Genomic DNA, 14,563 nt, shown 5'->3' on the forward strand with positions numbered 1-14,563 from the left:
TCATTTTTTTTTTAAATCACTTCTCTCTTTTTCCTTCTCTTCCTTCTGATCTTGATTATAAAAGACCACAGTGGCCATTTTAAGAAGATTCTTCAGGTTATGATTTGGGCCTACAGCCAATTTCTGGAGTTTTCTTCAAATGTCTGGGGCTGCCCGAGTGGTAAATTTATCTTTTAAAATAATTTGGTCCTCTAAGGAATCAGATGTTAACTGGGTGTATTGTCTCATCGCCTCCCTAAGCCGCTAAAGAAAGGCTAAGGGACTCTCATTTTTCTCCTGGTAAATAATAGACAACTTAGAATAGTTTATAGGTTTTTTCTTGGATTGACATAAACCTTTTCATAGGTTTTTTTCTTGGATCGACATAAACCTTTTAGAATACATGTTAGAAAATGTTTATGCCACCAGTCACCTTTTTCTCAAGGTCCCATTCAGGATCCTCAAAGGGAACTGCCTGTGTCTTCCCATGGGGTATCTGTCCCTTTCCTCAGGAGACATACTGCCATCAGTATTGGTCATGAACCACAAATTACCCCACTTTCTCCCTTCATATAAGACTTCATTTTTCTCATTGAAAGTTGAAGTTTGATCTAGTAGTAGCATTACATCTCTCCAAGAGAGGTCAAAGCTTTGTCCTAACTCCTGGAGAACATCTGTATACCTATCTGAGTCATCAGAAAACTTGCCTAAATCAACCTTAATTTGTTTAAATCTGCCAGAGAAAACAGAGTGTGTACTCACACACTTCCCCTTTTGCCATCCGCAGTCTCAACCAAGGGACACAAAGAAGAATATGGTTGCCTTCTGGGGGTCCCAGAAGGACCAGAAAAAACTCCTGGGACAGCCTCCCTCCTGGGGTTTTCTGAATGCACCGAGGAAGGTGTGGGAGAAGTAGATAGTGGGTTTGAACTAAGTGGTAACAGCATCTCTCTCGGGAATCCCTGACAATTCAGCCAGGAGACCCGAATCTGACAGGTTTTACATGGTCATTGTTCCTATTTTTAAGAGGATTTCCTTTTTTTTACATCATAGGTGGAGCTATCTACCTTTCTGGAATTGACATGATACATGGCACACCCGTACTGGACATAAAGCCCTACATAGCTGATTATGACTCGCCACAAAATTTGGTGGAACCTTCAGGGGATGTTAATTTGCAGAATAACCAGCATAAGCCAAAAACTGTGTCCTGGTCTGATGGCAAAACTGATAGTTGTGATCAGCGACAGCACTCAGGATTCAATGAGCCACATCCTCATCACAGCACTAAGGAGAAGCCTAAACGATCTGAGGACAGAACTTCAGAAGACAACTGTCTGAAACACAGCAACACGGCAAAAACCCAGCGAACCTTGCCCACACACAGGGAGAGAGCAGTGAGTTTTGGTTTGGAGTCAAGAAGTGATGAGAGACCAAGTATGGCAGAAGAGCACATTAGCCCCCATTGCCTGGAGAAGAGCTCAGCGGAAGGAACAGACGAAAGGCTAAGGAGAGTGGAAGGGGCAGTGGTCCCCCCGGGAGGCAGTGCAGAGACACAGCCTGCAGTGCCTCACTCTCCTGCCAGGACGGCTGAGGGGGGGCCTGGCAGTGTGGTTCCCGCCTGGGTGAGACAGGCCCCCGTGGCCACATTAGAAGTACGGTTTACTCCTCACGCCGAGATGGACCTTGGGCAGCTCAGTTCAGGAGGTGAAACAGGTACCTTCGTTTTCATGGTTCTGAGTGAGGGATGAACTTTTACTGTGAGATTTAGCCAAACCTAGTCTTTCTGAGGGCAGTTATATGGAGTATTTGTCAGTATGACTGGTTTTTAAGAAACATAGAAGTATAAATTAATATTTGGGCATCACCATCAAATGACTTCGTTTGACAACTATAGATGCTTAGTAAATTTTTTCCAGAGAACCGTTGCACCCTCATGGCCCATGATTTATAGCCCCTTGCCTACCAATTAACATAGTTCTTGGAGTTTCCAAACATTTAGAAACTAAATTTTGCTTGTTCTATTCTTTTATACATTGTTTTCTCATCTGCTTTACTCTCTGACTAGAGAAATGTTGTATTTTACTCCAACAGTCAGGTAGCTGGTAGCTTAGCTTCTGGCACAGGGTACTTGAGGAGCCCAGAGTAAGAGGTAAAGAACCTCTGAGCCTAGAACTGTCCCCCAAAGTCTCAGCACCAGAGAGATATACTTTACTGTAGAAGAGAGGCCGCAGGGCTCTTATTGGGAGCCTGTTTACCTTAACTCACGGTTCCTCACAAATGTGTGGTTTCCCCAGCCTATGGCAGATCCCAGGCAGCAATCTAGAATGAAGGAAGGGGCTGTTCAGAGGGTGGGTACAGTGATGCCAGTGAGAAGTAGCCAGTTACCACGGAGATGTCAAATTTCAAAAAGGTAGAAAGCTGTTCTTTGTGTTATAACTCATTAAATAGCCAACATAGCCCTATAAAGAGGGAAATTCTTTCATGCTACAGTTCACTGAGCTTCTGCTTGGTAGCAGATACTGGTCTAGGCATCAAACAGATCAAAAAGGTGATAAGGGTTATGGAAAAATTTAGAAGAGAATAATGCTAGATTGTTACAAATTTAAATAGGTGGCCAGAGGAGGCCTTGTTGAGAAGACACATGCAGCAAAGGCTGAAGAGGTGAAGGAGTGAGCCAGCCTGTGCAGGGAAAGGGCATGCCAGCCTGAGGGACAGCCGTTGCACAGCCCCAAGCCAGAGGGTGAACGCTATGTTTGAGGTCATGTGGCCAGAGTGGACTGGGGAAGGACAGAATGGGAAGGAGGTAGGGAAGCTACAGGGAGGGGATAAGGTCATGCAGGGTTTTACGGGTCATTGTAAGGACTTGAATTTTGATCTTGGAAGACTGAGGAACTTGACATCACTATCTCCAGAGGGCAGAGGTCCCTCCCTACCATCAGATCACTGCCTGGAGTGGGCCTTAAGGTGATTTCTGAGATGTCACACCTCAGTGGTGTGTAAAAGTAGGCTGGAATTCCTTATTCAGACAATGAAGCTTCTCTTTCTATATCAGGACAAAGAGGTTTAAACAACCAAGACATTAGATTTTCTCGTTTTTGAAGGAGGGAGAGAATAAGGAGGATAGAAGGGCGTTTGGCTCTGACACTCTAACTTGAAGGAAGTCCTCCTCATGGGAGATACAGATCTAAAAGTTGGGGCTGGAGGCAAATGCCACAAATTACTCTGGAGATTTCCTCATTTCTTCTTGTCAGGGCCACATTTAGAAGAGAATAAGGCTAGGTTGTTACAAGTTTAAATAGGTTGCCAAGGAGGACCCTATACTGTTGTCTTTTGCGAATAAAGAAAAGGCAACCTATCTGGGTGGAGGCGGCTACCTGCCAGGGCTCAGCCCCTGGGTTTAGCCCTGATAACGCCAGCCTGGCAACCTGTACCCTACTGTTTTTATTACGTGAGGGATCTAGCTCAGGGATCCCACAGGTTATGCATTATGGTGAGTTGTATAATTATTTCACTGTATATTACAATGTAGTAATAATAAAAAAAAGTACACAATAACTGTAATGTGTTTGTATCATCCCAGAATCACTCCCTCACCCCTGTCTGTGGAAAAATTGTCTTTCATGAAACCAGTGCCTGGTGCCAAAAAGGTTGGGGACCACTAGGAGTGGCTGGTTCCCTACTGATGACATTGAACTTTCTCAGTGTATACATTTCATTTTTGTTGTGGGACTCTTTCATGTCCTATTCCTTAGGGATGTGGTGGTACTTGTAACTTGGGGCTGTGACACCCAGGTCTCTGGTCTCCCTTGCCTTTATAGTTAGTGTGCTGGACATGCATGAGGTTAGTTCTCCTTCTTGTGGCTTTCTGAGAATATGGACTGTCAGGCATTTCCTTGCCTCTGTTCTAAGAAAATGACAAGGAATTCAATTCTACATTGAATATAGAAAAGTAACATTTTGGTTAACAGAAAATAAAAACTTGCCTCACCTAGTTAGGAGACTAAGGAAAAATACCACTATGTTTTTTTGTTCAGTAAAATAAAAATTTGGGGGTACACAAGTTAAATTTAGTGACAATAATTACTATTTGAAGGTGACCTTCTCTGTATTGATCACTGATCAAATAGATTTCTAAATTCTGTTCAAGTGATGTTTAAGAATCAAATTCCATATTGAAGTTTGTTGTAATGAAATTTAACCCACATTAAGTTGTGTTCTTCTCATTGCAGATATTGGTCAGTCGTCATTTAAATATTTTCAATCAGCAGAGGAAGCAAAGCGTGCCATTGAGGCTGTGCTGTCAGCCGATCCTCGGTCCGTGTACCGCCGGAAGCTCTGCCAGGACCGCCTGTTCTACTTCACTGTAGACACAGTACATGTCACTTGCTGGTTTGGTGATGGCTTTGCAGAGGTTCTAAGGATCAAGCCGACTTCTGGGCCTGTTCAAGTGACTTGACCGTGGAGTCCTTGGAGCCTCCATCATGTCCTTAGACAGCCTCGTTGTGGCTTTTGGATTTTCTGCATAAGCTAATGATGTATAGCATAGCACTTGGCAATCTCACTGCTTTTTTGAGCTATTTCAAATATTTATTTGAAAAAGATATATTTTAATAAATTTAACTGAGAGATATATTGATATTAAAGAATCGACAGCCAGGCTCAGTGCCCATAGCACAGTGGTTACAGCGTCGACCACATATACCTAGGCTGGTGGGTTCAAACCCGGCCTGGGCCAGCTAAACAACAATGACAACTGCAACAACAACAACAACAACAATAGCCAGGTGTTGTGTCGGGCTCCTATAGTCCTAGCTACTTGCGAGGCTGAGGCAAGAGAATCGCTTAAGCCCAAGGGTTTGAGATTGCTGTGAGCTGTGATGCCACAGACCGAGGGTGAGATAGTGAGACTCTTATCTCAAAAAAAAAAAAAAAAGAATCCACAGGCAATACTGTCTTGATTTCTAAAAGAAGCTGATTGTTCTTGGAACACTTGATAAAATCATTCTAGCAGAGACTTTCTAGGCAGAAATCATTCTAGCAGAGACTTTCAAGTTGAGGGGATCTGATCAATAGTTCGCAATGGTTTCCTATCTGGAAAAGTATGACCTCTCTGTTATATTCTTTTTGTTGTTGTTGAGACAGGGTCCCACTATGCCCCTGATCAGAGTGCAGTGGGCGTGGTAGCTCACCACAACCTCAGACTCGGGCTGCGGGCACCCCGCTGCCTCAGCCTCCGGAAGCCGCTGGGATTACAGGCGCTCGCCGCGGCGCCCGGCTGGGTTTTTCCATTTTTTTCACGAGTCGGGGTCTCACTGTCGCTCAGGTGAGTCTCGCTCTCTGTTATATTCTAAATCAAAATGAGTTTTACTGTATCTTAGAAAACTAACAAATAAAAAAGATATCTTCAGAGACGAAACTGTTATGTTTCAGAGACCTTGTGATACATACATTTGTATGTATAATCTGATTGTAAAACAAAGACTCTCTGAGATTTCTCTAGATGTCTTTGTATTAGAGAAGAAAATCTTCCCTCAAAGTTTAAGAAGATGAAGATGCTCACACCAGTGATGCCAGCACTCTGGGTGGCTGGGGTGGGTGGATCCCTTGAGCTTAGGAGTTTGAGACCAGCCTGAGCAAGAGTGAGACCCTGTCTCTACTCAAAATGGAAAAACTAGCCAGGTGTGGTAGCAGGCACCTGTAGTCCAGCAACTTGGGAGGCTGAGGCAAGAGGCTCTCTTGAGCCCAAGAGTTTGCTGACACCATGGCACGGTACTCAAGATGACAGAGTCTCTGTCGAAAATAGAAAAAGTTTGGGCGGCGCCTGTGGCTCAGAGGAGTAGGGTGGGTTCAAACCCAGCTCCGGCCAAAAAAAAAAAAATAGTTTAAGAAAATAATTACTTCTCTGTGACTATTTATTGAGAAGTTACTATGGGTTAGATTTTAATAATAAAATGAGAAGAACAATTTGTAGTTCTTGTTGCAAATCATGGTTAGTGGAAGACGTAAGATATAAGCAAATTACTGTATTACAATTTGATATAGACAGCAACTAAGTCTGTACATGGTTCCTGTATAGTACCACATAAAAAGTTGTAAGAATGTGTTACCTATAGGTGATTTTAATGATGTGATCTCAGATAACGGAGGATATGTGATCACTGTAATCAAATTAGGCACCTGTCAACGTGACACAGGCTTTCTTAATCACAATTGTAAATCTTAATAGCTGATTGATCATGGGTTTGAAATGAGCCTACTGCCTGAGGGTACTTGGGAAGAGTCATTTGTGGCTGATGACACTGCTGAACCAACAGGTTTGTAGTTGTCTTTAATGTTGCTTAGAACTTTGGGGGAAGCATCTTTAATTTGATTTTTTTAAGGCTTTTTATCTTAAAATAATTATAGATTCATAGGAAGTTGCAGAAATAGTACAGAGGTGCCATGTACCCTTCACCCAATTTCTTCCAGTGGTTACATCTTACATAACTAGAGTGTGATATTAAAGGTAGGAAGCTGACATTGGTGCAATCTACCCTTTAGTTTGATTTTTATTTCTTTTTAAAGTTATTTTGAAGCTGAATCAGGGCTTAAAACTCAAAATGGCAATGTTTACCATGACTTAGAGTAAGTCGTTTGGGGCTTTATTATACATGCTCAGGATTTTAGAGCTAAAAAGGTTATAAAATGTAACCCAGGTCTGGGGCGGCGCCTGTGGCTCAGTCGGTAAGGCGCCGGCCCCATATACCGAGGGTGACGGGTTCAAACCCAGCCCTGGCCAAACTGTAACCAAAAAATAGCCAGGCATTGTGGCGGGCGCTTGTAGTCCCAGCTACTTGGGAGGCTGAGACAAGAGAATCGCTTAAGCCCAGGAGTTGGAGGTTGCTGTGAGCTGTGTGAGGCCCCGGCACTCTACCGAGGGCCATAAAGTGAGACTCTGTCTCTACAAAAAAAAAAATATAACCCAGGTCAGTTTTTTTGCTAGTTCATGAGTCTACTCAGTATCCCCAGCATTTGGCTTTCCAGGCCCTGCCGAAACACCCTCAGAGGACCTTCCTCTCTGACCTGTGCAACTCATGCTGTATGGGTAGGGCTCATTATTAAAATGTTCTTCCTGCGCATGAGGTAACTCTGCTCTCCATAACCCCACCCTTGAGTGGTGCCACTCAGAGTGAGGCTGGCCACCCTCCCAAGTTAGCCTGTCAGAACACCCCACCCCTCAGTCTTCTCTAGGCTGAGTACCCCCATGTCCTCCAACTGTTTCTTCTCATACAACATGATCTCAAGTCTCTCCTCACCCCTGTCCTTGGGTCCCTATGTGAGTGAATGTTCATACTTCAAGTGTCCTTGTGAGGAAACTGGATCTCTAGTTCATGAACTTCCATCTCTCAGAAATAGTTTGAAGCACAAATTTGAAACAAGCTGTCTCTTCTTTTCGTCTTGAAAACTTTGTCGTTAAGAGAATTTATTCTCATCGTCTACTGTTTTTATTCTTCCACTCATGCGTATTCCACAAACACAGAATTAAATATACTTGATTTGTAGAACAAAAGAAAGTCAAAAGTTCTCTCAAACCTTCCTTCAAGTAGTTTAAAAAATTGTCATTGGTTGTAAGTCCTGAATCAAAAGTTCTCTTGGTATACCTATGTGGTAATGTGCATATGTACAAACACACGTGTGCACAAATACACAATAATCCTGAAAATTAGATAGAAATGAACTACAAGAAAATTACCCCAAAATCCTATAATTGTGACTATCAAAAGTAGCGTTGCAGCTGGGGAGTAGTTTTGTGTTCTATTTGTATCAGGATCATGTTTGGGAGGTTCTTTTTACTTGGAGGAGTGGAGGGGTTATGTCAAAAGGAAAAGGTAGATTGATTCATGGTTCCTTAAATAGACTCTTTGGATAGATTTTGTAAAAGGGATCATGTCACAAGTAAAGATGCTGTTCTAGGACTGCTTTAGAAGCTTTTTCAAGAAAAGGGAAAAAATTCTCTCCTAGGCATAAATGATGCCCACTTTAATATTTAGCCTTTGCTTCTTGGTGCCTGTAGGGGGAGCCCTTGATAGCAAAGTGCCGGAATCTGCTTCTGTACAGGAGGAGATACTCAGCCAGCCAGCATGGTTTATTCCAGGCTCAGCAGTTCCATATACTAAAGCACAGGACACATTAGCAAAGTGAAGCTCGTGGAAATCCAACCACTACTGAGGAACGTGGAGAGGAATAAGGGCAGAAATGCACATTCCCACCAGATCTGTATAGAACTGCCTGGGAAGCAGGATGGGAAATGTGAAGAGGCCTGTTTTCTGCCCTGCCATGTGCGAGTTGCCTGACCTTGGGCAATCCCTGATTATTTAGGAGAAAGAATGTTTCAAGTTTCAGAAAACTTAAGTTTCAGGAATTTCACATGCTTCTAAGTCAGGGACTATTTGTATTTTGAAAGAATTTATTTATGTAATCATGAGAAAATTTCTAAATAGGATATGAATAGTAAGAATGTATTATAATATCCAATTCATTTGTGGAGGGTATATAAACACATGTTTATACATATGTACGTGTATAGAAAATTTCAAGAAAGATAATATGCTAACAGTTGTTACCTTTGGGAGGGTTCTCTGAGGACTCATTAAGGAAGGGGATTTTTTGCTTTATTCTCTTTAGTACATTGTCAATTTTTAAAAATATCACAAGCACACATTATTATTACTATTATTATTATTATTTTACAGTTTTTGGCCGAGGCTGGGTTTGAACCCACCACCTCCAGTATATGGGACCTGTACCCTACTCCTTTGAGCCACAGGTGCTGCCCAGCACACATTATTTTTGTATGTGGAACTTAAGGAAAGTAAAATGTCCAGTACTCAAACTGGAATGGACCTAGTATGTTAGTGTAACTAAACAAATAAGTTAGATTTATGTATTTAAATATATAATATGGCTATGTGACCTTCCTCTACCTCACCTTCCCAAAAAGATTTGGTAAAAATGGTTTTTACATTGTTCTGGAGCATCATGGGTGGATCACAAAACCAAAAACCACCCTGAGCACACAGCTGAGGAGCCGAACCAATATGGAGGACACTGGCTGTGTCTGGGCAGCTTTGTTCCTGGGGCTACATTTTCTTTTTCTTAATCGAGACGGAGTCTCACTTTGTTGTCCTTGGTAGAGTGCTGTGCATCATAGCTCACAGCAACCTCAAATTCTTCAGTTCAAATGATAGTCTTGCCTCAGCTTCCCAAGTAGCTGGGACTATAGGCACCTGCCATAATGCCTTGGTACTTTTTTAGAGATAGGTTCTTGCTCTTGCTCAGGCTGGTCTCCAACTCCTGAGCTCAAGCAGTCCACCCATCTGGGCCTCCCAAAGTGCTAGGTTTACAGGCATGAGCCACTGCGCCCGGGAAGGCTACATTTTCTGAGAAATGTCGTGCCTCCAAGTAGAAGACAGGCACCTGTGTGGATGGTGTTGCAGGCAGAGGGCTGAGCCGCCTGAGAGCTCCCTAGCCCAACACTTGCCCAAGCTGCAGTTCACCCCATCTAAGGAATGGGTCTGTGCCTGCAGGATCTGCTCACTCATCAGCTCCACCCACTGGTTCTCTGCATGTCCTGAGCTCACAGGGGATGTGACTGGTGGGGATTGCTCTTCCCTAGGGTGGACCTGTCAGAATGGGAAGTCTGGGTTCAGCCAGTTGAGTGAGCAGGAGAGGAGTGGTTTGGAGCTCAAGACTGGCTGTGCCCACTGGGTAGGGGGCTGTGCTGAGGTGCAGGTGGGGCAGACTGGGAGGAAGGCCAGGTTAGCATGTTGGCAGGTGGCAGAGCCTGTGTGTGGGGTGGAGCAAGGCTGTCACAGACATGAGAACTCAGGCTTTGCTTGGATGGGAGGAGGAGTTGAGGTTTGAGAGGACTGGCAGAGCCAGGGCAGGACCTGCGTCCCACAGGGGTCTGCTAGGTTGTCCAGGGAACCTCAGGGACCTCCTCATCATAGTGGACCTGGAGGTTTTATTTCTTAGTTCTTTGCCTAACATCTTCTCTTTGCCAGATGTTATACAAGGTCACATATAAAAATACTTCACAACAAGGCAAGGGGAAACAAGCAAGGCTTGCCTTCTCTTCCTGCTGGGAACCCTTCCACCACCACATGAATAAGGCTCCATTAGCTTGCTCTGTGATGAGAGATGTGGCTGAGTATTAGCTGACGTGAAGCCGGTCATTCTACACATACGTGAGGTCATCCTAGATCATCCAGCTTTACCTGAGTTGGGGCAGAAAAACTTCCAAAAGCCTGACACAGGCTTGTGAGGTGGGCAAAGTTCATTATTTTAGCCACTACATTTTGGGGTGGCTTGTTGTAAGTAAAAAGCTAGCTTATGTACAATTGGCTATCACACTTTTGAGAGGAGCAGTGGAAAGCTGCTCTAACAGGAGGGTTAACATGACAAAGTTATTAAATGATGAGGGAGTCTTTAGAGCACGCTGAATTTTTTTTTGTTTGTTTTTTTTGCAATTTTTGGTTGGGGGTGGGTTTGAACCCACCACCTCCGGCATATGAGGCCAGAGCCCTATTCCTTTGAGCCACAGGTGCTGCCCAGAGCAGGGTGGATTTTTGTGATGAAAGTCATGAAATAATAATAATAATAAATAATAGGTAACATTTATCACCATGTCAGGTGTGGAGCTAAGAGTTTTACATGGATGATCTAATTTAATCCTTACAGTAAATCTATGAGGAAAGGAGCTATTTATGTTGTACAGATGAACATACTGAGGCTCAGGGATATTAAATTTTTATAGCTAGGAAGAGGAAAGATTTAGCATATAAATCCTGAGTTTATCAAACTGCAGAACAAATACTTTTTTTTTGAGACTCTGTCACACAAGTTAGAATGCAGTGGCGTCATCATAGCTCCCTCCATCTTCACATTCCTGGGCACAAGAGATCCACCTGCATCAGCCTCCTGAATAGCTGGGACTATAGTCATCCACCACCATGCCTGGCTAATTTTTTTTTTTTTTTACTTTTTGTAGAGATGGAGTCTCACTATGTTGCCCAGGCTGGTCTCAAACTCGTGGCCTCAAGCAATCCTCTTGCCTCAGCCTCCAAAAGTGAGAGGATTACAGGTTTAGCCACGGTGGCTGGCCCTGATTTTCCCAATTTTTTAAAAAGGAATAACATGAAAAACTTTATGCTGATAAATTTAAAAACTCAGGTGAGTAAATTATGAAAAAGATAAGAGATCATCAAAATTTTACTTAAGAAGACAAAAACCCTGAATAGCTCTATGTATCTATAAAAGAAATTAAAGTTAAAAATATACTTGCACAGAAATCTTCAGATGGCGATGCCTTAACTTGTGAATTCTATCAAGCATTTAAGGAAGAAAAACATATGAATTCTAAATGAATTCTCTCAAAATATTGAAAAAGAAGGAATATTTCCCAACTCATTCTGTGAGCTCAATATTATCTTGATACCAAAACCAGGCAATAATAAGGAAAGAAAACTACAGATAAATATTTCTCATAGAGATGCAAAACTCCTAAGCAAAAAATTTTAGGAAATTTAATTTAATAATATACAGGTGTCCTAAAGGTCACTCATGAAGTGACCGTTGGAAATTATAGCTAAATGTATCTTTATTTACAAAATATTCACTATAAAATTTTAGAAAGAGGTGGCCAACATGTAGAGAATATTTTGTAAATAGTAAATTTTTATAATGAATATTTTGTAAATAAAGATACATTTAGCTACAATTTCCCATTTCCCTATGCATGGTGACTTTATGGCTGACCTTTGGTATAACCCGAATCAGGAGATAATACATCAGGACAAGTAAAATTTACCCCAGGAATGCAGAGTTGGCTTAACATTTAAAAATCAGTGTAGGGCAGCACCTGTGGCTCAGTGGGCAGGGCACTGGCCCCATACACTGAGGGTGGCATGTTCAAACCCGGCCTCAGCCAAACTGCAAAAAAAAAAAAAAAAAAAAATAGCCGGGCATTGTGGCAGGCGCCTGTAGTCCCAGCTACTCGGAAGGCTGAGGCAAGAGAATTGCTTAAGCCCAGGAGTTGGAGGTTGCTGTGAGCTGTGATGCCAAAGCACTCAGCCAAGAGTGATAAAGTGAGACTGTCTCAAAAAAAAAAAAAAAAAAAATCAGTGTAAGTCACCATATTTACAAACTAAAAACAAAAATCATATAATCATCTGAATAGATACAGTAAATGCATTTGACAAAATCTAATATCCATTCCTGATAGACTCTTAAGAAACTAGTAAAAGGGAATTTCCTCAGTTTGATAAAGGGCATCTTCAAAGAACCTACAGCCAACATCATAACTAATAAGGAAAGATAAATATTTTAAACCTTAGGATAAAGAACAAGACAAAGATGTTTACATGTAACATTTCTATTCAGTATTGTACTAGAGATGCTAGCTAATGCAACAAGGCAGGAAAAATAATGAAAGGCACACCTATTGGAAAGGGAGAAATAATATTTGTTATTCATAGGTGACATGATTGTCTATGTAGAAAATCGTAAAGAATCAACAAAGAAAGCTACTTGAACTAGTAAGTGAATTGAACAAAGTCATGAAATATAAAGTCAAAAACAAAAGTAAATCTTATTTCCGTATTTTAGAAAATTTAAATAAAATACTATTTACATAAAAATTAAATACTTAAGGATAAATTTGCCAAAATATGTGTAGTATCAGTGCACTAAAAATTACATTGAGCCAGATTAAAGAAGACCTGAATACACAAAGAGATGTACAATGTTCATGAATTGTACATGGTACAATTCAGATATTGATTTCTTAAATTGATATATAGATTCAATGAAATCACACTCAAAATCTCAGCAGGAATTTTATAGAACTTCAAAATACTATTAGTAAATTTGTATAGAAAATATACCTAGAATAGCCAATAATTTTTTGAAAAAGAAGAATGAAGACGAAAGACTCATAACCTGCTTTCAAGATTCACCACAGTCTTGTATTTTATTTTATTTTGCAGTTTTTGGCCAGGGCTGGGTTTGAACCCGCCACCTCTGGCATATGGGGCCGGCGCCCTACCCCTTTGAGCCACAGGTGCCACAATTTTTTTTTTTTTGCAGTTTTTTGGCCTGGGCTGGGTTTGAACCCACCACCTCTGGCATTTGGGGCTGGTGCCCTACTCCATTGAGCCATAGACGCCGCCCCACGGTCTTGTAATAAGTAGGGTATTGGTGAAAGGATAGGCACCTGGATCAGTGAAACATAATAGAAATGCCAGAAATAGACTCTTTTTTTTTTTTTTTTTTTGTAGAGACAGAGTCTCATTGTACCACCCTCAGGGGTAGAGTGCCGTGGTGTCACACGGCTCACAGCAACCTCTAACTCTTGGGCTTCCGCGATTCTCTTGCCTCAGCCTCCCGAGCAGCTGGGACTACAAGCGCCCGCCACAACGCCCGGCTATTTTTTTGTTGCAGTTTGGCCGGGGCTGGGTTTGAACCCGCCACCCTCGGCATATGGGGCCGGTGCCCTACTCGCTGAGCCACAGGCGCCGCCCCAGAAATAGACTCTTTAAGGCTTCACCATACTGGATCTTGGGCAACCAGCACTCTTGGTGGTAGGAACCATTCCTTGGTCACTGGAGTCCCCTGACCACTCAGACAGCCAGTTAGCGTCTGGACATCTCCCAGCTCACTGGCTCTCAGGACATCTTCCAACTGTGGCTTAGGAACTGGAGTCTCTTGGGACTTCACTATGTCCTTGGCCTCTTTGGCTCCTGAAGGAATCCCTTAGTCTCCAACATCCTTTCCTTAAAGTAGAAACTCCCAGAAGATGCTTCCCTTTGTGGTGAACCCCTCCAGCCCCTCTCCTCTCTGTCCTCTGCCTCTGGACACTGCTCCTCCATGGCTGGAGTCTGTTGGGACACAGCTCCACTCTCATCCCTTTGGTCATGCCCTGCCATCCTCTGACTTGCAGTGACTCTGGACCACCTCTTTTGTCCCCTACACAGTTCCTCTCTGACATGATTTGTCCATGATGTTATGTCTGCTCTCCTCCTTGGACTGAGGGCCTTCTGTGAGCCATGACCCATATCTCAGAGCCTGCTGGACTTACTTGCTCACAGGCGAGGAAGCAGGGAAAGGACTATCCTGAGTGGGCAATGAATTCTTTTTGTGAGCAGCTTGTCTGTGACCCGCTAAGGGTTTCTTTCAAGGAGTTAAGCAACTTCAGCTCAGGTGTCCCTGAGATGTGGCTGACTGAGAGAGAAAGGCAATCTGGGGAAAAGGCTGTGATTTGGCTTCTATCATCATAAATTTTATGGATTCAAGGACCTTGAGAGATAAGGTCCACTTCTCCCACACTCACAAGCACTCCAGTGGGGTTTCTAATGCCTGTGTAGTGCCTGAACAAGGAAGGAAAGCTTCCAGGACACAGGCTGTGTTCCTGCACTGTTGGTGTCAAAATTTCAGTTTCCAAGCAGCTATAGGACTTCCCAGGAGGGGGAAATATATGGTTGGCAACAAGTTGTGAACCTGCACATCTACCAGATTCTACCCTGAGGTATGTGCCCAACTTCTT

At 42.8% G+C, this 14,563-nt stretch overlaps 1 protein-coding gene across 2 annotated transcripts in view; it reads left to right on the forward strand.

The window, feature by feature from the left end:
• The window catches only part of TRMO (tRNA methyltransferase O), a 116,429-nt gene that overhangs the window by 20,653 nt on the left and 81,213 nt on the right, over positions 1 to 14,563 (forward strand). For both annotated transcript variants that reach the window (XM_053568031.1, XM_053568041.1), the window contains 2 exons: positions 1,033 to 1,695; positions 4,212 to 5,305. In XM_053568031.1, coding sequence (XP_053424006.1) covers positions 1,033 to 1,695; positions 4,212 to 4,438 — 890 coding nt within the window. In that variant the 3' untranslated portion in view covers positions 4,439 to 5,305. The remainder of the gene's footprint in view (positions 1 to 1,032; positions 1,696 to 4,211; positions 5,306 to 14,563) is intronic.

Source organism: Nycticebus coucang, chromosome 2 (genome assembly GCF_027406575.1).
Source record: "Nycticebus coucang isolate mNycCou1 chromosome 2, mNycCou1.pri, whole genome shotgun sequence".
Classification (NCBI taxonomy): domain Eukaryota; kingdom Metazoa; phylum Chordata; class Mammalia; order Primates; family Lorisidae; genus Nycticebus; species Nycticebus coucang.